At 56.7% G+C, this 21,610-nt stretch overlaps 9 protein-coding genes across 9 annotated transcripts; 3 read left to right on the top strand and 6 right to left on the bottom strand.

Annotated features, from left to right (window-relative positions):
* Positions 1–1,625: 1,625 nt before the first annotated feature.
* On the bottom strand, positions 1,626–3,017 carry PHYSODRAFT_532154 (hypothetical protein; the record flags this gene model as incomplete). Its single annotated transcript, XM_009540030.1, has 3 exons — positions 1,626–1,860; positions 1,912–2,186; positions 2,229–3,017. The coding sequence occupies 3 exons, from the start codon at positions 3,015–3,017 to the stop codon at positions 1,626–1,628; spliced, it is 1,299 nt and encodes a 432-aa protein (XP_009538325.1).
* A 560-nt stretch (positions 3,018–3,577) lies between these two features.
* Positions 3,578–5,215, top strand: PHYSODRAFT_531592 (hypothetical protein; the record flags this gene model as incomplete). Its single annotated transcript, XM_009540031.1, has 1 exon — positions 3,578–5,215. One exon carries the CDS (start codon positions 3,578–3,580, stop codon positions 5,213–5,215), a length of 1,638 nt encoding a protein of 545 aa, XP_009538326.1.
* Positions 5,216–8,225: 3,010 nt separating this feature from the next.
* On the top strand, positions 8,226–8,723 carry PHYSODRAFT_390158 (hypothetical protein; the record flags this gene model as incomplete). The annotated part of the gene is made up of 1 exon (XM_009540032.1): positions 8,226–8,723. A coding segment is annotated over one exon (498 nt), but the record flags the coding sequence as incomplete, so codon positions are not given.
* A 486-nt stretch (positions 8,724–9,209) lies between these two features.
* Positions 9,210–10,371, top strand: PHYSODRAFT_341694 (hypothetical protein; the record flags this gene model as incomplete). The annotated part of the gene is made up of 2 exons (XM_009540033.1): positions 9,210–9,455; positions 9,535–10,371. 2 exons carry the CDS (start codon positions 9,210–9,212, stop codon positions 10,369–10,371), a joined length of 1,083 nt encoding a protein of 360 aa, XP_009538328.1.
* A 152-nt stretch (positions 10,372–10,523) lies between these two features.
* PHYSODRAFT_307368 (hypothetical protein) lies at positions 10,524–11,248 on the bottom strand (the record flags this gene model as incomplete). Its single annotated transcript, XM_009540034.1, has 2 exons — positions 10,524–10,900; positions 11,032–11,248. The coding sequence occupies 2 exons, from the start codon at positions 11,246–11,248 to the stop codon at positions 10,524–10,526; spliced, it is 594 nt and encodes a 197-aa protein (XP_009538329.1).
* Positions 11,249–12,121: 873 nt separating this feature from the next.
* PHYSODRAFT_356153 (hypothetical protein) lies at positions 12,122–12,700 on the bottom strand. Its single transcript, XM_009540035.1, has 2 exons — positions 12,356–12,700; positions 12,122–12,288 (listed from the first exon to the last, which is right to left on the bottom strand). The coding sequence occupies exons 1-2, from the start codon at positions 12,503–12,505 to the stop codon at positions 12,193–12,195; spliced, it is 246 nt and encodes an 81-aa protein (XP_009538330.1). The 5' UTR covers positions 12,506–12,700; the 3' UTR covers positions 12,122–12,192.
* Positions 12,701–13,790: 1,090 nt separating this feature from the next.
* On the bottom strand, positions 13,791–14,275 carry PHYSODRAFT_531275 (hypothetical protein; the record flags this gene model as incomplete). Its single annotated transcript, XM_009540036.1, has 3 exons — positions 13,791–13,832; positions 13,922–14,137; positions 14,213–14,275. The coding sequence occupies 3 exons, from the start codon at positions 14,273–14,275 to the stop codon at positions 13,791–13,793; spliced, it is 321 nt and encodes a 106-aa protein (XP_009538331.1).
* Positions 14,276–14,646: 371 nt separating this feature from the next.
* On the bottom strand, positions 14,647–16,952 carry PHYSODRAFT_566145 (hypothetical protein; the record flags this gene model as incomplete). The annotated part of the gene is made up of 3 exons (XM_009540037.1): positions 15,928–16,952; positions 14,994–15,795; positions 14,647–14,891 (listed from the first exon to the last, which is right to left on the bottom strand). The coding sequence occupies exons 1-3, from the start codon at positions 16,699–16,701 to the stop codon at positions 14,647–14,649; spliced, it is 1,821 nt and encodes a 606-aa protein (XP_009538332.1). The 5' UTR covers positions 16,702–16,952.
* Positions 16,953–18,824: 1,872 nt separating this feature from the next.
* PHYSODRAFT_531634 (hypothetical protein) lies at positions 18,825–21,210 on the bottom strand (the record flags this gene model as incomplete). Its single annotated transcript, XM_009540038.1, has 7 exons — positions 18,825–18,974; positions 19,043–19,114; positions 19,193–19,327; positions 19,409–19,507; positions 19,584–20,426; positions 20,489–20,559; positions 20,628–21,210. 7 exons carry the CDS (start codon positions 21,208–21,210, stop codon positions 18,825–18,827), a joined length of 1,953 nt encoding a protein of 650 aa, XP_009538333.1.
* Between the last annotated feature and the right edge of the window lie 400 nt (positions 21,211–21,610).

Below are 21,610 nucleotides of genomic sequence, written 5' to 3' on the forward strand. Positions count from 1 at the left end.
AGCAGCGCCGAGGTCAAGTTGCCTGTGCCCGGGCCGATCTCCAGCACTCGCACAGTGTCGGAAGAGGTCCCCGAGAGGTCCGACGCCGCCACGATCTGGTCCAGGATGCCATCGGAGACCAGCAGATGCTGCCCGAGCTTGCGCTTGAGGTGCGGCGTGCCACGCAGGCGCGAGACGTTGGTGCTGGACGACCACCGCGGGCGCAGAGAGCCCTGCGAGGCGAAGCGCCACGCTAGCCGCGACGTCAGCGCCATGACCACAGCTTTTGATGGTCTGCAGGTGTACCACGGATAGGGAACGGTGTACTAATTTTCTCGTTCAGATTTGTCCTAGGAGATAGGACCAAATCGTGTTTTGGTGTGGCACACACCGGCCGTTTTTGTCCTAGGGAGCCCGAAAAAGGACCAAAATGACTTGATATTTGTATGGGGTGTTTTTGACCCCCAAAGGTGTGTCTTATAAGGCGCATCGGGCAGGGAAATCGGCGCTAAAGATAGCTCCGGCTGAGACCATACTGAAATCAAGTCAAAATTGTCCTAGGCTAGGACAAATCGGCAAAATTCGATGTTACAAGAGACAAGTTTTCAACGGCTTATATCTCGAGAAGGACAATGGAGGACGCTAAACCGATAAGACCACCAGGGCAGCTAGGACGGGGGATTGTGCCCATGCAGTCACATGATCCTATTTGTTTCTAGTTATACGGAGCGAGGCGCCTGACTTTTGGTCCTTCCATTTGTCCTACGGACTGGACTAAGTGGGGTTAAATACGGGTTTGTGAAAACAATATTTCGGTATTCGACAACTTCAACTTCTGTCTGCTGCTCGACGCTCGCCATGTGCATTTGACCAGAGGAATAGGTAGTTTGCCATCGACAAGCGCATTAAGGTTGTGACTCGACTGACCTTCGATGTAGCGTTTGTTTTTCCGCTTCCGTTGGTGGCGTTCCTCGATGCTTGAGTCTTTCCTTAGTACCACGTACGCAGTTTTTGGACTGAGCCTTCATGATGATGGCAAAACAAAGCACTTTTTCCTTCTTTACTGGTGGCTCTGCTGCGAGTTACTTCGTGCCTGAACGGGATGAAGCATCGCGCACTCGTTGCAGAAGCGCCCTGTGCTCTTCTAGGCGGTGCCTCGAGGCAGCAAGGATGGTACTTTCACGTTGTGGCTGGAGCCTCCACTCCCATTGTGCGCTTTTGAAAAGTTGCGCGCGTCCAATCTTCTGCCACAGCAACAGCAGCTGAATCGCCGCAGCCCGTGAACTTTAACAGATGCAGTTAGGGGGTCTCCGTAAAGCCCTTCGTGATCCCTCTGGCTGGAGAACCCAACCGAGCTTTCGGGAGCTGCGCGGGCAGCGACAGAGTCCACAGGCGGCACGAAGTCACTCTTGAACGCGACTGTGGCGGCCTCTGGGTCATTGGGTGGCGCTGGTTGCAGCGCTGACTACAGGTCTAGGATATTGATACTGAAGTTCCACTGCCGCATTGGCGGTGAATGGATAGGAGGCGCTGGTCCTGTGTCGTTGCCGTCGCTCTTCGAGCTCTGGTCGTCCATCCAAATGACGACAAAAAATGAAACTAGAATGAGGGCACTCTTATGCAAATTGAAGTGGTTGATTGGCGTCTCAACTACTGCTACCGGCAGGCTTACTCTGACTGCAGAAGTTCTGGTGCTGCCGCAGCGCGCGCTCCTCGTCGAACTCGCGGCTGCAGGTGGCACACTTGCGCTTGGCGGCAGATCGAGGCTGCAACTTCTGCCAGTGCGCGTCAAACTCTTGAGCTGTGGCGAACGAGAGCTGGCAGATGGAGCACGTCTGCGGCTCAGCAGTTGCAGGCGCCTCCGTTGTTGCTGACGGTGCGCTAGCAGTAGACTCTTTAGCAACATCTCCAGCACCAGCATCAGCTGCAGACTCGGAGGCTGCCGCTTGCTGCTTTTCGTACCAGTCGGGCTTGATGAGCGGGTCCTTGCCGTGCTTGGCGAGCTGGTGCTGTCTCCTGGCGTCCTCCTTCTTAAACGTGCGGTCGCAGAACTCGCAGGGCAGCAGAAGCTTCTTGGACGCGCCCCCCTCCAACTCGTGCACCATGTGCACGTGCGTCCTCAAGCCCTGCGCAGACTTGAAGCTCCTCTCACACTGAGTGCACGCGAACTCCAGGGGCAGCTCACTCTCCGCCTTGCGCTTGCGAGACTTCCTCTCTCCATCTCCCGTCGTCACTGCAGCAGCATCAACAACAGGAGCGACTTCAGCCTCCACTGCCTCCACCTTCTCCCCAGCCTTCTGTCGCCGGAAGATGAACAGCGTACTCGCCTGCTTTTTCCTCTCTCCATGCAGCGTAACCTGGTGGAACGACTTGCCGTTCTGATGCCGCTTGCGCTCATACTCCAGGCCAAACTTCGCGTCGCTGTCCACGTTGTCAACCTGTCGGTGCAGCTTCAACCCGGCGCTGAGCGCGCGCTGCACAGCCTGCCACCGTTCCGGTTGGCCCTCGGCCAGCGTCAACAGGATCCCGCTCTCCTCGCTCTGCTCTACCTCGTCGCCCTCCCCCTTCTCTAGCACTTCCAGCGCTGAAGCGTAGAAGTGAGAGAGCAAACTCTGATGCCGCCGCACGTTCTCCTCCCCGCAGTGCGGGTGGTTGAACACGACCGAGTGGAACTTGTCGGACGTGGCTCCGGCCGCCACGAGCGACTCGCGGATGTTCGTGGCGTCGACGCGATGCAATACCGAGGCGCCCAACTCCTTCAACTGCGCACAGATGCGCTTGCTCTCCGGGTACTTGGCCACCAGCTCGTCGTAGCTGTCGTAGGACGTAGCCGTGAGCTGCAGCGGTCGTGTGTCATCACCCTTACTCTTGTGCTGCTTGGCCAACGCCAATGAGTACGAGAAATTCCCGTCGCCCACAGTGAGTACGCGACGGCGCCGAGGATCTGGCGAAGGAATTGAGGGCGTAGCGGCCTTGGCTTCGCTGGGAGCTGCGTCGGAAGGCGGCGTCGGAACGGTGTCCGCTTCTTGCTGCGTCATAGTCGGTCGTTGACTGGGGAGGAGCGCGTCGCTCTGACCGTCTAAAACCGTCTCTAACGGTATATCTACCATAGGTGGATCAAGTTAAAACGTATTGGAATGATTACACAAGTCTAGCTGTCCCAATGAAAGTGACGTGCACGTTGAACATGGCTACATGTTTCGCACACGTCACAGATTTCTGATGTTGCAGACTGCAACAACGCGCCGTGTCCTGTCCTGCCATCACGGAGCCTCTTGCCACGCCGTCCACAACGCTCCAGCAACACTGGCAGGAGTCTTATCCAAGATAGGCCGGCATCTGCATCGTCGCATTGCACGGAAGCTCCTCCCCTCTTCTGCTGCAGAGAGATCGCACGTCTTCAAGTCGGAGCCACGCTCGTGGCGTTCCATGCTGATGTCACTTTGCGCCTGGGACGCGGCTTCAACGCGCCGTGCTTGGCGTTCTGCTCGAACGGCGGCCGCTGGCTTCAACTCAGCGTAACCCCCGCCGCTTGGGTTGCGCGAATCTGGGCCGTGGGTCCTCGGTGTCATTCCCTGATTCTCCTCCCAACGCCCGGATGATGCCGAGCAACCTGCTCAACTCTCGGGGCCTAGTGGCCATCCCACCAGGTCCGCTACTGGGCAGCACGCTGGCGCTTGTGGTGTTCTGGGTCATGCGCCACGGCCGCGAGCGCCGACTCAGCTGGACCAGCACGCCGCTGCCTCCTCGCGGATACCGTACCCTTCCGACGGCTTCAGCGTCTCAGTCGCCGGTTCGAGTGGGCATGATGACGGACCAGCCGACGGAAGGCTCACCCGCGTTCTACGAGTGGGTTTGCGCCATGACCTCGAGGTTCCGCGGCAAGCCGTGGCTGCTGCATCTCCCGGGAAGACCCGACGTGCTGGTGGTGAGCTCTCCGACCTCCTTCGAGGACATCCAGCGGACGTTCGCACTGCAGTTCGAGAAGGTCGACAACGACGCTGAAGGGCTCGCACACGATGCGCATGGCGGGGCTATCGCGTTCATATATACTGGGCAGGTGCGGCCTTCCGTGAACATGCAGCGCCAGCTTGCATCGAGTGTGTTAAGCTCCGCGGCATTGCGTCAACAGGCTTCAGTGCTGGTGAAGCACCACCTTCAATCGCTCTTGAGGATTCTAGACGACACAGCAAGCAGTGGTGACCCACTGGATGTGACGAGGCTCATGCGGTCGTTCGCAATGGAGGTGTTCACTGAGCTGGACTTCGGTCTTCAGCTCGGAGCGCTGCGCTCTAGACGCGGTGAGTGCAGCGATCTAGAGCAAGCGGTTGACGAGGTTCAAAGGCGAGTGGCTGAGAGATTGAAGCGACCCGCAGTCGCGTGGAAACTCGAGCGACTGCTTGACGTCGGAAGTGAGGCAGCTCTGAGTCGCAGCGTCGACGTGGTGAGTAGGATAACGCTGGGAGCTGTGGACACGAAGAGGAAGCGGCGTCGAGGGGGCAGTCCTTGTGACAGTCCCATTGCTGGAGCTCGTGTGGACATGCTCGACCTGCTTCTGAGCCAGAAGTGCAGCAGCAAGAGCTCCAAGGATCCAGAGTTCCTGGCTGAGTTCGTGCTGGGTCTTGTCGTGGCAGCGAGGGACTCAATGGCTCATGCGTTGAGCAGTTGTCTGCAGTGTCTCGCTCGACACCCGGAAGAGCAGGAGAAGCTCGCGCGTGAGTTGAAGGAAGCAGAAGAAGAGGACAGAGACCTTCAATCCGTCGTGTACCTCGAAGCTGTGGTAAAGGAGGCTCTGCGATTGTATCCGGCCAAGCCGTTCATTCGACGCCGAGCCAGAATCGACACAGTGCTCAGTGATGGGACCTTTGTAGCTGCTGGGGCAAAAGTAGCCATGGACTTGTACAGCATGGCTCGACGGGAGAACGTCTGGGGCCAGAACAGCGCGCAGTTCCGTCCGCAGCGCTGGATCGACTCGACGAACGGAAAACTGCGTCCGACGTCCAACTACAAGTTCAACGCCTTCCTTGGCGGACCAAGAGCGTGCTTGGGGGCCGACATGGCCATGACCGAGATGAAGACGGTGCTCGCAAAGGTGATCGGTCGAGTTCATCTCGACGCAGTTGAGCCCAGAATGGCCGAGAAGGATAAGACCAAGGCATGGGACGCAGCATGCGATGCAGCCGTGAGAGTTCTGGTTCGGCGACGCGGTCCCAGTCCCCCCGGGCAGTACAGCTAGGTAACCTAAGCTAAGCTTGAAGTGGCGGAGCATGTTGAATATTAAAATTTGCTATATTTTTGCGTTGGTAGAACGGAAAAAAGGGTAACTTTGAAGTAGGATTCCTGTCAAGACATGCGAGCTTGAAAGCTTTACCATTCTTCAATAGTACTTAGATTTGGCCATTCTCGCCAAATCTGTCGATCCTCAGACCATTATACCGAGTCCTGAGTAACGCCAAGCGGGCAGTTGTGGTCGTGATGATAGTTACGACGGATTCGTCACCCACACACACACATGCTCCTTTACCCACAATAGCTCTGGCGCCCCAAAGTTATTCGTAGGACTCTCCCTCGGCCTCTTATCGAAAACCCTGGCGCAGCATCTTGTGTTTGGACGCCGTCCAAGTGCATCAAATACCTCGTGTCAACTTCGGCACAACATAAATCACCCGCTGCTTGCGAACTCCCCCTTAGGTCGTTGACGAATGCCGCTCTGGCGACAGTCTTTCAGGGGAAGTGCGAATGAACTTGAGCCCTCGGCTGTCAGCGGTGAGAAGCATCAGCTCAAACCTGATGGAGCGAACGGCATCGAGCCCACGTCTGTCCCATTACGACAGCTCGTTAATCGTCCGCCGCCCACAGCCAACTCGAAGCCGACGCTGCAACTGAACGAGCTTCGGGTGGACAGCGCTGGCCAGGTCAAGTGTTCATCCACAGCCCCATATACAGCGCTCTCCTGGTCGGAGCTACTACCAAACTCAAAGGAGCCTTACGAGTTCGAGAATGACTTCGTACGTGGCAAATTGCTGTTCCTGTTGAACCCGTCGGCGATGGTGGGGGACCCACCGCCGGATCCGACCACCACAATGATCAGAACGGAGCTGTTCGAAGGCAAGAACCGTTTGTTCTGGGTGCAGCTCCAGCTCCAGTTCAAGCAGACGCCGCCTGAAGGTAGTGTGCTCTACATCGGCGGTGAGGTGCCCCGCGCCATGCACCTCGGGTTCTTCACCGGTCGAGGGTGCAATCTACTGCTGAGTATCCTCCGATCTCTCGTCCGGGGGCTGCACTACAGCTTCGGAGAGTCCGACGAAAGCAAAGCTGACAGCGAGGATGCCGAGCTGCCACACATCAGCTTCCCGCTCTACACGGCGGTGGACCAGTTCGTCTGCACTCCGGCGGGTCAAGAGCCTCCTGCGCTTGGTTCGGCGGATTTCGGCGAGTCGAAGGAGGACGCATCTCAGCGCCGACGATCAGGTGCAAGTGGCGCCGCGTACGCCTTCAACACGACGGACACGTACTCGTTCCACTTCCACAGCTACTACATCGACTTCCTGCGCTGGCAAGTGACCAACGTGCCCGGGATGAAGGCCACCGACTTGAAAGTCTTCTGGGAGGACATGCCGCTCCACCTCACGGCCTATTTCGTCAACCCAGAGACTGATGGAGAAGAGCTGCCAGTCACGCACTCGCGTCGAGTCAAGAAGTACCAGTTCTGCTTCCAGCTGAGTCACAACACCCGTCGACAGCCACCGCAACAGCCCGTCGACTCGACGCAGGAGCCTCATCGTCTATCCGCTTTGAACTTCCAGATTCCAGGCGAGACCCCGGACATTTACGCGCGACTGGAAGAGATCCAACGGCAGATCACCAAGTACGAGGTGCACGTTCCAGCGTGGTTCGAATACTTGAGCTGCTCTCGAACGACCCGCGAGCGTCGAGTGGGTTACGTTGTAGTCGTCCGTGAATACGTTGACGAGCCTCCCGCTCGAGACGAGGAGGAGCCCAAACCATCGAGAAAAGGCCGGAAGAAGAGAAAAACAACGAGGAAGGACCGGAAGACGAAGAACGAGCGCGTGCTGCTGCTTCCGGCGCTGGCGGCGTTTGCTCCGTTGTCGTTCTTGGAGCACCAAGATCACTCTCAAATGGGGAAGAAGAAGGCGGCGGACGCGGTCTTTGAGACATCGTCGATCACGGTGCGGTCGAGACGCGGCAAGTTTGACAAGATTGAGGGCGAGCGCGAGTTTCTCGACTACTACATCCAGCTACTGGTGACGCCGTTCGCCGAGGTGTTCGCAGACGACGGACACGCTAGCAGAAGCGAGTATACCAGCAGCTGTGGAAGCGACAACAGCTCAAACAGCGCTCCTCAGCCGGAACAGCTCTACGCCGCTCAACGCGCGTTGCTGGAGATGGTCACGACTGCGCCGGCGCTGCTGTCGTTGGAGAACGAGTGGCCGTTCCTATCTGAAAACGCTGCAGGGCGCAGCACCTCGACGTTCCTGTTCTCGTCCTCATCAATCACTTCGGGAGGTAGGAACTCCGACCTGAGCGCGCCTCCGCCTCCACGCCCAGGTGCCGTGCATGTCGTCCGTGTACTGAGCAGTACTCAATGGCGTCACGAGTGGCTGATACTCGATGAGAACAACCGCATACTGAGGTTCTCGCGGCTGCTGTCCACCAACAGCTCCAATAAGTTCTCCATCCTGCTGGACAAAGTCGTCGGAGTGTCGACTCTCGATCCGACGTTCCGACGGTGTTCGTGCACTTGTACGCCCTCAACAACGGAGAGCCTATCGACCTCTCCACTCTACTGGCTGCACATCGGGAAGGTGGCGCGCTGTCACCACCTGGCGTTCGTCTCACCCGAAGCTCGACGTCCGTGGCTTGAGCTGCTCTCGCGGCTTATCGAGAGAGCCAAGTGGATCCCCAGATCTGTGCTGACCGTAAGCCCCGAAACATTTGGCAGCAAGCAGTTCGTACTGAACGACTGCAGCCCGATGCAGTTGGCTGCGATCACTACGTCGCAGCTCAGCGCATGCTTAATATCAACCGGTTGCGTGACGAACCGGCCGCTGGATCTCGTGTCCACCGCGTTGAAGCACGCCTTGAAGCTCATCAGCAAGAGCCAAACATCGTGCTCCAAGGACAGCGTGGACCCGGAGTTCGTCATCGACTTCCTCGCGTTCCAGGACCAGATCCAGTCCCTCCAGCGCGCCGATCTGCTGCCTCTTGCCAGGAGCGAGGGCAACCGCCTCGTGTTCTTCCTCAACCTGTACCACCTCATGGTCGTCCACGCGAGTTTGCTGGGGCTGATGCCCAAGTCCAAGACCCAGTGGGGGAGGTTCTTCAACGGCGCGAGCTACCGACTCGGAGTCACGGACGAAGACCCGAGCGGCCTGCTCTTCTCTCTGGCGGAGATCGAGCACTGCATCCTTCGAGCGTCCATGTCGTCGCTGCGGTTCCCATTGGCGTCGCTTGTCATCCCGCGGTTCAACGAGCGCAGCGACCCGCGGGCGTGTCTGACGCTGCGCTCATGCGACTTCCGCATCAACTTCGCGCTCAACTGCATGACGTTCTCATGCCCGGACCGCGTCCCGGTGTACGACCGCGCGAACCTCGACGCTCAGCTGGACGAGGCCACGCGCCAAGTGGTGACGCGAGTGCTCCGCTACGACGAGAAGACGTGCGTCGTGTATCTGCCCAAGTGCTGCGACTGGTACCGCGGAGACTTCGCGGCTGCGGCGGACGTGGACTCGAACGCGTCTCACGACGAGCTGGACAACGCCAGTCTGGGCGTGCTGCTGCCCTACGCGAGTAAGGAGAGCGCCAAGATGCTCGAGTACGCGCGGCGACACCCGAACGGGCTTATTCAGAGATACGAGTACGTCCCGTACGACTTCCGCTTCCGTGACGCACTGGCACTCGATGCCATGCCGCCGCCAGCCCCCGCAACCGCGCAGGAGTAGTGTAGAGGTAAAATAATAAATAAAATACGCTAAATGAACTGGAGATAAGCTTGCCAATCAAGCACTTCAACCACTTCAACTTCCACAAGAGTGCCTCATTCCCTCCAGCTAGTGACATCTTACCCGTAAATTGCATTGCATCAATACGTAGTGGTGGAGGTGGATAAAAGCAACACGTTGAAGTTAAGTACATCACATACTTAACTGCTATGTATCAGTTAGGCGTTACTAACCTCGAGCCAACCAAATAGTGCAACATCCGTCGCCATGAGCTCTGCCGCGTACGCCTCGGACGGCGGCAGCTCCACCGAGAGCGAAGACGAAGCCGCCGCCTACCTTGAATTCAACGTCAAGTCCGAGCCTAGTGCCACCACAGCAACCGCAGTTGAAGTCGCCTCTCCTCTGTCTGCTGAGCCCGTGGTCAAGTCGGAAGCTGAAGTTGTCGAGTCCCACGTTACCCCACATGATGGTGAAGATGCCAACCTCGAGCTGAAAGCCGAAGTGAAACCCGAGGTGAAGACCGAGCTCCCAGGCACCGACAATGCCACGACCACCACCACCACCACCACCGACAGACCAACAACCGACCGAGTCGGACGCGCCCCCGACCTGCTCGGCTTGTGGCTACCAACTCCTCATCGTGCCCCAAGCTGAAATTCTGGGGGCTGACAAGATGTTGGACTGCAAGTGCTGCGGCCTGGTGCTGCCCAATTCGAGCTACTCCAATACGCAGCGGAGTAAAGAAGACACGCGCAAGTGCAAGGCGTGCACGGGCAACATGGCCTTCCGAGAGAAGAGGTCCAAGGCTCGAGGCTCGAACGATGCGGGGGCTCCTAATGAGAAGAAGGCAAAGAAAAAGTCGATCAGGGAGCGGCAGAAGAGAGGAGAAGCGAGCGGCGTGTTCACGAACAAGGTGGGGAGGCTCAAGATGGCCAAGATGGCTCTGCAGCGCAAGCACGACGAGGTGAGCAAGCTGAAATGGACCAAGCGGCGGGAGGAGTACGAGCAGCCGCTAGACAAGGAGGAGAAGGAGCTCGCGCGGCAGGAGGCGCTGCTCAAGGGCCAGCGCGGAGACTCGTTCAAGCGTCTGATGGATGAGCTGACGATCAGGAAACCCCCGACGTACGAGCAGGACAGGAAGCAGAAGGCCAAGAAGACCAAGGCGAAGAATCTCAAGAGGAAGCAGCAGGCGAAGGAGAAGGGCGAGGAACCAGCCAAGAAGAAGAAGAAGACAACTAAGGGACCGGTGGTGGATCCGTCCACGTACGTCCCGCCCGGGTCAGCGGCTGATGCGGTACCGGCACGTGTGATTCCGACGCGAGCGAGGACTAGAGCGCAGACGCAAGCAGTTGAAGTGGCAGCGGAAGTGAAGACTGAAGTCAAGATGGAGCAGCCCAAGGTTGAGCCCAAGACGGAGTGGACGCAGTAGTTTTTTGTTTTGTTTTCTTTTGCTGTTTGCACTATCAAAATACCCCCTCATCAATGCCCCTGCTACTTCGCTGCTTGTTTTTTTTCAATCCTTACACCCTCAGTATTCAACGCAGAAGCATTCGTCCGTGCAATCCAACCACGTCACCCCAGTTAATGAAGTCGTCGTCGTAGTATGCTACGCAGCGCATCGACCATCTCCTCCAGGCCCCTGAGAACCGTGTTGTGTGCTTCTGGCTTGGGGACGTCCTTAGACTGGACAAACTCTGCAACCAAGCGGAATACTTGGTCAGGAAGCTGGGCTACCATATGCGGTCCAAACTGACCGCCCGCAGTTTTGTCGTCCCGCTCGCGAAGAAGAAATACCGGTTTGACTTGCTCCCAACGCCAATCCTTCGCGTACTGCTCCACGATTGCCATAACCAGTGGGTGTCTGGGGCCGGTACTTTCATTCGCAGTGCTGTGAACAAAGAACCACGTGGCCTTGGACACCTTCACGTGATTCAGACTGTCCATAAGACGGAGCACGTCTGCGATTGAATGGCGAGCTCAGCACACTCGGTAATCGTATGCTCGCTCAGTGATCTATATACTCCAGCGCAGCGCTTGTAGCTATCCAGGTTGGCAGCTCCGAGTGCAGTCTGAATTTTCGGGTGCTCACCGATCGCCAGTGCGTGAACTTCGTGACCAAACTCGGTTGCAGTCTTCAGCACGTGGAACGGGTGGTTTTGTATAGCATACTCCTCGATATTGATCTCATCAAGAAGACGCAGCGCAAGACGCGTGTGTCCACCGTGGCAGGCGAGGATCAATGCGCTCCGGTCGTCTTCGTCACACTGAGACCACTTGAGAACCCCTTGCCCATGGAGGCATCCCATTTCATAACGCACTCGACCACTGGCCATTCAACTCCACGATGGCAGGCATAAAGCAGAACATTACGATGGCGACGGTCACGAGATCCCAGAACAGCCCCTCTCTACATCAGTAGATCTATCATCTCGGCGGCCTTACTGGCATCCTTGTGCACCGCAGCGATCAATACCGGCGTCTCTCGGTCAACAGTTCGGGCTTAGGCTCCGTGTCGAGCAATCGATTTATGGCGTCGATGTCCCCGGAGCGCACCCCCTTGTAGAAGTCCTTGCGTAAACCTAGCGGTATAGAACCCGTTGGATCCTCACGTTCTTCTGCGCTGGGTAGCGATCCTCACGTTCTTCTGCGCTGGGTAGCGGCGGTCACTCATGTTCGAGCTTTTTTCCTAGTCTGTGTACATCAAACGGTTGAAATGAAACATAATGCTGCGATGTAGTTTATCAAGATACCTTTTAGTAACACAAAAAGATGATACTAGGGCTCCGCGAAGGCTGGGATAGGAGGTTTTTGGGATTAGCGATGTTGGATGCACGTAGTTGGATGCATGTAAGATGCATTGGATGCATTGGATGCGCATATTATGCATTGCATCTAACCATGACCGCCCTCCACAAATAAATAATATATCATAAGTGCCGTTCACGCCCTGACCTTCAGGCTCACCGATCGAAATGCCTAGCAGTTCGTGTAGAATGCCATTGGCAAAGGCCCATTGAAGCTTGCACCAGGAAACCGCTCCTTGCCTTCTAACGGTAGCAGTACGTTGCCATATCACGGCTTCTTGCGCCCTCGCACCCGGCAGGCCGGGGCACACCCGAGCAAGCGCTTAGACAGCAGGTCTTCGCCAGCGTACACGTCACGAATTTTACGAGATAGATAGAGAGAAGGAGATCTATTTTCCCTTTTTGAATTAAGTTGCTGCCTACCAGGCAAATAGAGCTTGGTCCTCTCAACTACGAACATGACATAGCCTTCTGGTTGCATTCCTTCCTCCCGGAACCCCTTCTTCCTGTCCTTGAGCTTGTCGACGACTCCTTAACCACTCCTTAACCACCGGTGGGGCACAACGAGGCGGGCATTGCGAAACGTTGATCAGGTCCGGAGAGAAACACATCGCAGTGAGCGTCTCCGGAGTTCACTTCGTAGGTCCAATCCTCGACGACGAGGCTTCGCCATGAAAGCAAGCGTCCCGGGAGGGAAATCAGCGCAAGGACCGCCTCAACGACAGGTAGAGCGTCACTCCTTTGCCGCGGACTCAACATCGTGAACTACTGCAGGCTGCTATACCGCCGCGTTCGCGCCTCTCTTCACTTAGTGAACGGATATCTAGACATGACATGCGTAGGCTCCCGTAACACTCACAGACCAGCATCAAGCAACAGAGCAGCGTATACTTACGAGTTTCCCTGCCTGCGCCAGCGGTGCTGAGGGTGGCGGAATTGACGAGCTTGCTGCGCTCACCACGAGAAGATTTTTGGCGGGAAAAATTGCGACCGCAATCCCCCTCCAAAATGAACTTTTGAATCTAATCTATTTTGTGTAAGTGGTGTGCCATCAATCGATTTAGGCGGGGAATGCATCCAATGTGTGCATCCAACAACGCTATTTGGGATAAACCCCTTTAATAGTTGTTTTGTTACGAACCACGGTCATCTCCTGCGCCTGCTTCGCAGCCGCACCATCTGCCCGGTAATTCACCTCAACGGCGAAGATGCAAAATACGACTTGGCAGTAATTATACACAGTAATGAAAAGAACCTTGCTCGAGATCTGCTTATAGCTAGTAGAGAAATGAAAATACTTGCCTGTGTATGCTACCAGGGTAGTCCGTCCGCTTCAATCATTCGCTTTACTTCACTCCATATATGTTACTGACTCATACCGGTTCAAACTGCCCCAGTGCGGCACCGGGACCATACCGGTGTGATGGGTAGCCTACCGGTTCGATCTTCATCTTTGACTTGACGTACCACGGATATAATCCTATTTGGTCTGCGATAGCAGCACTAACGTTGTTTCCTATCCCAGTAAAAATTACTCTTTAAGTATGTTTCCTAAGAGAGCGGAAGTGAAGACTGAAGTAGCTTAGCAGGACCAAGGCATGGTGAACGCAGTTGCTTTAATTTGTTGTGCTCGCTTTTGTTTTGGGAACACTATCAATAAGACCAGAGCACGCTGCTACCAAGCTCTGTTTTACACATACGTGTAGTCGTTCGCATTCAGTGAGTAAAGACGACAGCTCCTTAAACATTGTAGCGTGAAAGTCCCTCGGTCTCAGGAAATCAATAGTCAAGCAAAACAACTGATCAGGAAGACGCACTAGTAAGTGCGACTGAAGCTCAGGAGTTGCAGCCTTGATATCCTGACCACGGTATCGCAACAGGAAAAATCTCTTGAGTTGAGCCCAGCGCCAGTCACGTAGGAATTCATCCGCAACGCGCAAGATCATCGGGTGTACAATGTCCTCAACACCCTCATCGATAATTTTCATTATCTTTTGAGTGGAGTGCCAGACTGCCTTGCAAACTTTTTGGTGGTTCAAGTCATTCAGCAGAAGAACGACTCCGACATGTTTCGCCGAACTGCAGCCTCGGTGCACGTTGAGACGGTGTGCATCAGAACGGGACCACTGTATCTTTGTAGCGGTACATATCGCGAGCTCGGAATGCAGCTTCGACTTTCGGGTGCTGCGCGATGCCCATTGCGTGCGCTTCGTTACCCGTCTCAATTGCCGCTTCCAACACTTGGAACGGGTGGTTCTGCATGGCGTACTCCTCCACGTCGATCTCATCCAGAAGTCTCAAGGCCAGTCGGGTGTGTCCACCATCACACGCGAGAATCAGCGAGCTGCGGACGTCATCGTCACAGTGAGACCACTTGAGAACTCCTCCACCCTTTGCGGCATGTCACTTCATTATGCAGGCCACAACTTCCCACTCCACTCCGTGGTAGCAAGCGTAGAGCAAAACATGCCGGCGGTGTCGATCACGAGAACCGAGTACAGCTCCCTTCTCCATTAACAGATCAATCATCTCAACAGCTTTGGCTGTTGCCGGATGCACTGCTGCGATGAATAGCGGGGTCTCTCGATCTTGGTTACGCGCTTGAGCCAGCAGAGGTTCACTTTCGAGCATCCGACGCAACGTCCCGATGTCCCCGGAGCGCACACGTTCGTGAAATGCAGCGCGTAAAGTTGGATCAAGAGTGTACGTGGGATCCACTCGCCTCTGTGGCGATAGGAATATGGAGCGGTAGGCCATCTTGGCACTTCGCCGTGGATTCGAAAGTGATGGCCGATAGGATACTGGGACGGGTGCCTGTCGCAACACACCCAACGGTTGTATGAATTCAAAGTTTGTTTGGTTTATAGTAATAATCTAAAATGTTTCTTGATATGATGGAGCTAGCCTGTTGAGGCGTCCACAAACCTCTGCAGTGTCTGCATGGCAGCTTCTACAGATACACTCTCGCAGCTCTGTTGCATTCTCAATGCCTGTGCTTGCATCAAACTCTGCTGCTCCCGGAGGTGCTCGAGTAGTTTGGTTGTGGCGGTCGTGAGCTGTTGCATTTGTGCCTGGTGTCCACGTAGCAGCATGAGTCCATAGAGAAGCAATCCGAGTAGAAGCCACTGCACGATCGAGCGCGGAGCTTGCACCATCTCCATTGCACTGCCTGACCCGGTAGGAATGGGTTTGGATACGACAGCGGGGGGATCATCCGTCTTGAGGGGTTGAAGACTACGGCGAGCACCCGACGCCCTGCGCTTGAGTACCGGATGAATGCTGCTGCCAGCCTCCGATTCAAGCTCGCTGAAGCTGCCAGAAGCGGACAAAGCTCTGAGCGTCGGGGACAGCGGGACGACGCGATTCCGCTGTGACTCCAGGAACTCGATCGCCTGCTTGGTCCAAGCCTCCAGCGCCTCCTTGGACTCTGACCGCGTAGACGAGTTGATTTGCGACTTGAACCACGTCGCTTTGAGGAAGTTGACGACCAGACCGACTTGCACGTGGCAGTAGTTGTTGCCGTCCCTAGAAAACACGTAGCGCATCTCCACCTCGAAGTAGTCACTGAACGGGATCTTGCTCATGCGGTTGAGCTCCGTGATAACGAAGCGGTCCCACTTGTCCCCGCCGTTCGAGCTCTTGTCAAGACGGAACCGCTGCGTTCGTGTGCATCCAGCATAAGGCGGCAAGCCGGGGAATGAAGTCTTGGGCGGGTGCTGAGACCGCACGATGCGATACATAGTGTAGTCGCCCTCCTTGGAGATCTCAAAGCCCTTTCGGATCTCCTCGGCCTTCCCAGCATAATTCTTGTCAATGGCTTTCCACGATTCAATGTCAATGTCGATATCCCTCGCCTTCTCCATGTTGGTGCGCGAAAACTCTTGGCCCGGGCCGTCGTTCCACAAGAGATCGAAGACGCGCTTGACGTCGGCCCGCAAGTCGCAGTCCAAGAGCACCGTCATCTTCTCCAGTAGCGGGTCAGGCGGCAGCGGCTCAAAGGGGTCTTCGTCACTTGCCGTCGACTTACCGTCATCCGTGTGCACACCTTCCTCCACGATATCACTAAGCGGCGTCTCTGTAGTAACGTCCTCGTCCTCATCCACATCAATGAAGCCCACAGTGGAGATAGGAGACGACGACGACAACGGCGGGTTCCCCGAGCTGCTGCTGGTGCTCCCAACCGACGACACAATGTGCTCCGAGATGAGTTTGTACGAGCGACGGCGGTCCAGCGCCTGCTTGCGCAGCTCCTTGGAGCTCGGCGACTTGCCCGGGCCCGCTCCCTTCAGTCTGCTCGCCTCCTGGTACGCGCGGATGAGCTGGTCCAGCCGCAAGAAGCAGGTGTCCCGCAGCCCGTTGAACTCGGCCAGGAAGAACGTCTCCTTGCGCTTGGTCTTGACCTGCAGCCCGTTGATGTAGTAGAACTGCGGCTTCAGCAGCGACAGAATTTGCGAGTACGAGACCTTGCGCTTCTTCGAGTCCACGTAGCTCTGGAAGCACAGGCGCTTGCGCGTCAGCACCAGGTGGCCGTAGTACGGCGTCGTCTCCAGGAACAGCGCGCAGTTGAAGATGGACACGATAGCCTCGTCCTCCGACAGCTCGAAGTCGCGTACAATGTCCTCGCTGGTGGGCGGCTGGAGGCCGCTCCACGTGACGGTCGTGCTCTTGACCTGCTTCTGGAAGTTCTGGATGCGGTGGTAGCAGCCGTCGCACACGCGCAGCTCGCCTCTTGTTAGATAGGCTTGGTACGGCACGATGATCGTCTTGGTGGTGCACTCGGAGCAGAAGGAGCCGCCGCAGTTGCGGCAGTGGTGGCGCCCCTTAGACAGCAGCGAGCCGATGTCCTCGCGACAGGACTCGCACGCGTACATGTTGGCGAACGGGGGCGGCGGGAGGTTGGTGTTCATGACCACGACGCTCGTGGCCTCGAGGTCCTCGTCCACGATGCTGCCCATGGACTTCTTGGGCGTCACGGGCGCGTTGCGGAACAGCAGCTTGTCCAGCAAGTTGGCGGAGCCGCCACTGGCATTGGCCGCGTCCCCGTCGACCTTCCCCGCGTCGCCGCTCTCGGCCGAGTTCCTCGGGGACAGGATGGCCTTGAGCGCAACGTTGTCGCTGGGCAGGAAGATCTTGAGGTTCGTGTCCCCGCGCAGCGGGTTGTTGAGGCGCGCGTGGGCGGACGCTCGCCTGGCCAATGACGCGGCGGAGCTGGCCGAGCCCGCGCCACTGGAGCTCGACAGCGACGAGCACGACGCCGCGCGCGACGCCTCCTCCAGATGGTCGTGGCTCTGCTCCAGCTGCTGCAAGTGCGCGACCACCGCGTCCTGCTGCTCCGCGTCCTCAGCCTCAGCCTCGGCTTGGGCCTGTGTCTCAGTCTCAGCAGCTGCAACCTCCTCCGCCAGCAGCTCTTCGTCCCGCGACGTGTCCGTGGCGTCCAGCTCCAGCTCCTCCGGGTCTTCGCTGTCGTGCTGCTGTTGCTGCTGCTGTTGGTGCAGCGCCGACTCGGACCTGGAGTGCAGCAGTCTGCCGGCCTTCTCGGCGTCCTCCAGGAGCTGCTCGGACTGCGAGCGGCGCGTCAGCGGCGACGACTCCGCTGGAGCGGAGGTGGAGGCGTCCATGGGCCTGCAAATCTGCGAATCAGCTGCGCGTGTTGCCTTGGTCTCGGCCAGCGAAGGAGCTGCAGCTGCACTCTACGCAGCAGTGTATCGCCTCGAGGTGGCCGATGTCGCTGATGCTGATTGTAACGGACACGATCCCAATGGGAAAGTAAGCGAGATATCAGAGCTAGCGGTTAGAGTACTGAGGTGCGTGAGGCGATGTATCCGCGAGGTGCAACTCTTCTTGCCCGCGCTATAGAGTGTGTTGAGCTGGCAAGTGTGTGACGTGAGACGGTGTGGCGTACATAAGATTCATAACGGAACGCAGTAGGTGAAGAGGAGGAGCAGAACTTGAGGTGACTATGCAGAGAACTGAGCTAAGCCGAGCCCGACTACTGCGACACTTTGTGGTCAGATAAGCCCATGACGCATTGTGGCGTCGAAGAAAAAGCGGCGGCTCGCCGCGTGGTACGTTCAGCTCTTCGGGCCTCTCCAATGCAGAAGCTGCACTGCTCTGCGCTGGTGTGCGGGTATCGCGCGTTCGTTGCTGTCGGGCGTTGAAGAGAGAGCGCTGGGGAGTGTCGTTTCGCGGGCGATTTTGAACCATGCGACACCACGGTCGAAATGTTTCAGTTGATTAAGTCTTGAAGGTTTTCCGTTTCAACGGGGGGTTAGTCGAAATGCTTCCATAGTAATATTCACCAGGGGCCCCTTTTCTGTCGCCTCAGCATGGCAACTATCGCTATAGCGAGTGAGCGAGGTATCGAGGTAGAGAGGGACTGGAGCGGAGCTGCTCGCTGCGGACGACGATTTGCGCGGAGGAAAGACGGACGCGCAAGGATACACGCGGCAACAGAGACCGTAAGGCCTTGATCCAAGCGAGCATCTCGAGAGCTTGTCACAAAAGGTTCCTCCCCGACGAGGATACAGGCTACAGCTCTGCTTCCAAGCCAAAATATCCACCCGAGAGCATGATGCAGCTCTTGCATCTTGCGGCTTCTCCGCGCTGCATTGGCGCAGCAGTGCTGCATATACAGTACAGCAGCAGCAGCAGTGCCGGCGGAAGAGTGAGGTCGAGACTGGTTGAAGCGAGGGCTGCCGATTGCTCGGTCGGGATTGCTCGACGCTCGCCTGACAACGGAGCGTCTCACCCGCACGCTTCGAAATTTGGCGGCAGCGCACCAAGCGCTAGTGGTTGCAACTGGTGCTGGGCGCGATGCGCTGTGGCCGTCTCGTGGAGCAGGACCGTCACAAAAGTGTAGCCATGTCCTGTGTAGCCATGCCAAGTTGAAGTCGCACCTTTCGTGCGGTCGCAACTACCGAAATGGCCTTGACACTCGAGTAAGGTGCCGGCCAACACAAAAAAAAGTCCCAGCAAGCACCGTGTCCGAAGCCTTCGCAGGCGATATATAAGCGATCAAAAGGGGGCGGCTAGACTACAGGCCGGCCATTCGAGATAAAATCCTGGCTAGTTGAAACTCCTACAACTCCGTTTGCCACTTGGGCCGCAGGTGGTCGTTCACCGACCGGATGAGCGGCGCCGAGGCGTGGGCAGAGTTCCCTCTTCCGCCGTGCAAGTTCTCGTCCAGTGTGAAGCACATGAGCAGCATGTTGATCGACGTCTCGTAGATCTGTCCATAAGGGTCCTGGTTAGATAAATGTAACCGCTGCATTTTGTTCAATAGTTACAAGGACTCACCGTCATGAAGGCGTGCGCTACGCTGTAGGAAAAAAGCACGACAACAACCAGCGGCAGCACGGGCGATGGGGTCTAATTCAAGAGAAACGGACACAACATATCCATGAGACCAGCATCCCACACAAGCCCTAGACTTTGCTGCCAACGTACATCTTCGAGAAGGAACCACGCGATGAGGCACGCGGTGGTGCACACGATCAATTTGCCGAGCAGCACGGACGCATGACCGATCCGACTGAGAGCTCCGACCCGGATTAAGTTGGACGAGATCAGTGTGTACGCCAGCTATCCAGAAAAAAAGCGAAACAACTTCGTTGGTGAGAACATATTCAGACATTTGAAAGCAGCTAACACGACGGCCCGTACCTTTCCAGACGTGTAAAAGTTCGTGCCCTGGATTGCAGTCACATAGACTGCTTCTTTGCAGATGTACTTCAGACAATGTTTGAAGCACCAAATACAGCACTAGTCACAGCAGAATAAAAGAGCGGTCGATCGTCAGCAACTACCATCGTGTTTGAAAAAAAAGCTTGCTACGTACACAACAGCACTTGGCCGCAAGCTCTGTGAACGTGTTGGCGTCGAACTCGTTCTTGTTTTCGAGGTACAAAAAGAACGAGCGAATGTGCTCCACGGGGGCCACAGACCCCGAGCTCAGCGCTAGCGTGCCGAGGTGGTACTTGACGGTTGCGTTTGCCGAATAGGACACTGGGTCTGCCTCTTCGAACTCTTTCAGCCCTGTGATTCGGTTCTCAGGCGAGAAATACCACAACGATATCGCCGTCGCCGTGATCATCTCTCCAATAGACAAGATGAAATTCACCGACCAGTACATGCCCCAGAGGTGATAGATGAACAACCAACGCAGCTTGGTGCTCACTTCAAACGACTCGGTCACCACACGGATAGAGGACGGCGATGTAGCCGAGATCGTTGCAATTCGCGTAGACGTCTCGCCAGCTCCAAAGATGCACACCGTAACAAGGATACCCCAGCCGAAGAGCAGCAGCAGCAACACGTAGGAGATGAACGGCAGCACAAGCAGTCGCTTCAGCTGCGACAGCGCGCGTGACGCATGCGTGATGAACGCGCCTGCTAGCAGAAGCCGCGACATATTCACCATCGCAAACAGCAGGAAGAGGATGGCCGCGCAGCACATGGCAACAGTGCTGATCTGGAGCGAGCTCAGCATCACGGGGTCGTTCGCATACGAAAGCGGGTCCGACGCGGCATGCAGCAACCGGTAGCTGCTGTACACGAGGATGGACTCAATCCCCACCGTGGACATCAACACGCTGATGCAGCCGCAATACCGCAACAACACAAGATACAACCCCGCCGTCGACAGAGAGACCGCCGTCGCGATCATCAGCACCTGCCAACACTGCATCAAACAGTTAGCTACCATTAAATAATTCCACCACCGCATTATCCAAACTCTCATACATTGCCCAGAGCTCCCACAAACCGTCCCAATGTGTCCTGCAATTGTCGAATCATCACCTGCTCCGATCTCACTAAAACAAGCAATAAAAAAATCATCAACACCTCCTCACCCCCAAAACTTGCCCACCAACACCCCCACCTTCCGCTGGAGCACACACATAGGCCCACCGATGCGTCGCATAGGACGTGAACTGCACTTCCTGCATCTCGCGCGTCCCATTCCTTCCCTTTCTCCCCGACTCAAGCGGCAGCTCCACCGTCAGCGTCTCTCCGTCCTCCTTCGGACACTCGCCCACGCAGAAGCCAAAGTCCGGATTGTCCTCGTAGTCCGGGAAGTACACAAAGGGCCGGCGGCCACCGCAGGGCTGGCCCTGGAAGTCCACGCCGCTCTTGATCTCCTGCGCGAAGCTCACGCTGCTCTCGTGCGAGAAGGCCGTGACGGCCAGCGCCAGCATCCCGATCCAGTACGTGGCCAGGCAGCCCAGGAACACCACGTCCGTGCAGCGGCGGCCGCTGTGGTCGCCCGGGCGGAAGCTGCGGCGCAGAGACGACGCGCGCCCCGTGCTGGGCGACAGCGCGGCGGCCGTGCGCGCGCCCGGACTGGCGGGTCCCAGCAGCGGCTGGCGCTCGCCCAGCAGCTCGTCGCTGTGGTCGCTGCTGTTGCTGCGGCTGCTCTGGCTGTGGCTGAACTCCTCGCGCGCGCTGGGCCAGAGCGACGACATGGCTAAGAAGTTAGCGGAGCTCTTGCAAGTTGGCGAGTGAGTGAGATGGCTCAAGGTTTCATGGAATTGTATCTTTGACTTGATGGATGTATGGGATCTGATTCGACAGGGGGCCAATGCTGACTCAGAAAAAGAACGATGCAGCATCACAGCGCTGTGCCTTGTACCGGGTCATTCTTTACAATGCAAATATTTGCATTTTGAAAATGTTATAGTCAATGTGACGACGTCAAGAAGAAAAATGCCACAAGTAGCCAACTAAGTGAATGGAGTTGAGCCACGCCACCGCGGAGGACACATGCGAGTAGACAGGCAAAGAGCCTTCATGACGTTATTTTAGCGGACAACTTCACACTGTGCCGCAGTGCGAAAGTAAGACCAATCAGAAGTTTTTACTTTT

The sequence above is a fragment of the Phytophthora sojae genome (assembly GCF_000149755.1).
Source record: "Phytophthora sojae unplaced genomic scaffold PHYSOscaffold_14, whole genome shotgun sequence".
NCBI classification, from domain to species: domain Eukaryota; phylum Oomycota; class Peronosporomycetes; order Peronosporales; family Peronosporaceae; genus Phytophthora; species Phytophthora sojae.

Excerpts from the sequence above, each read along its gene's own strand:
- PHYSODRAFT_356153 (XM_009540035.1), bottom strand. The coding sequence starts at position 12,505 with ATGTTGAGTCCGCGGCAAAGGAGTGACGCTCTACCTGTCGTTGAGGCG. Across the intron at positions 12,289-12,355 it reads CCGGAGACGCTCACTGCGAT|GAGTGGTTAAGGAGTCGTCG; the intron begins GTGTTTCTCTCC and ends CCGGTGGTTAAG.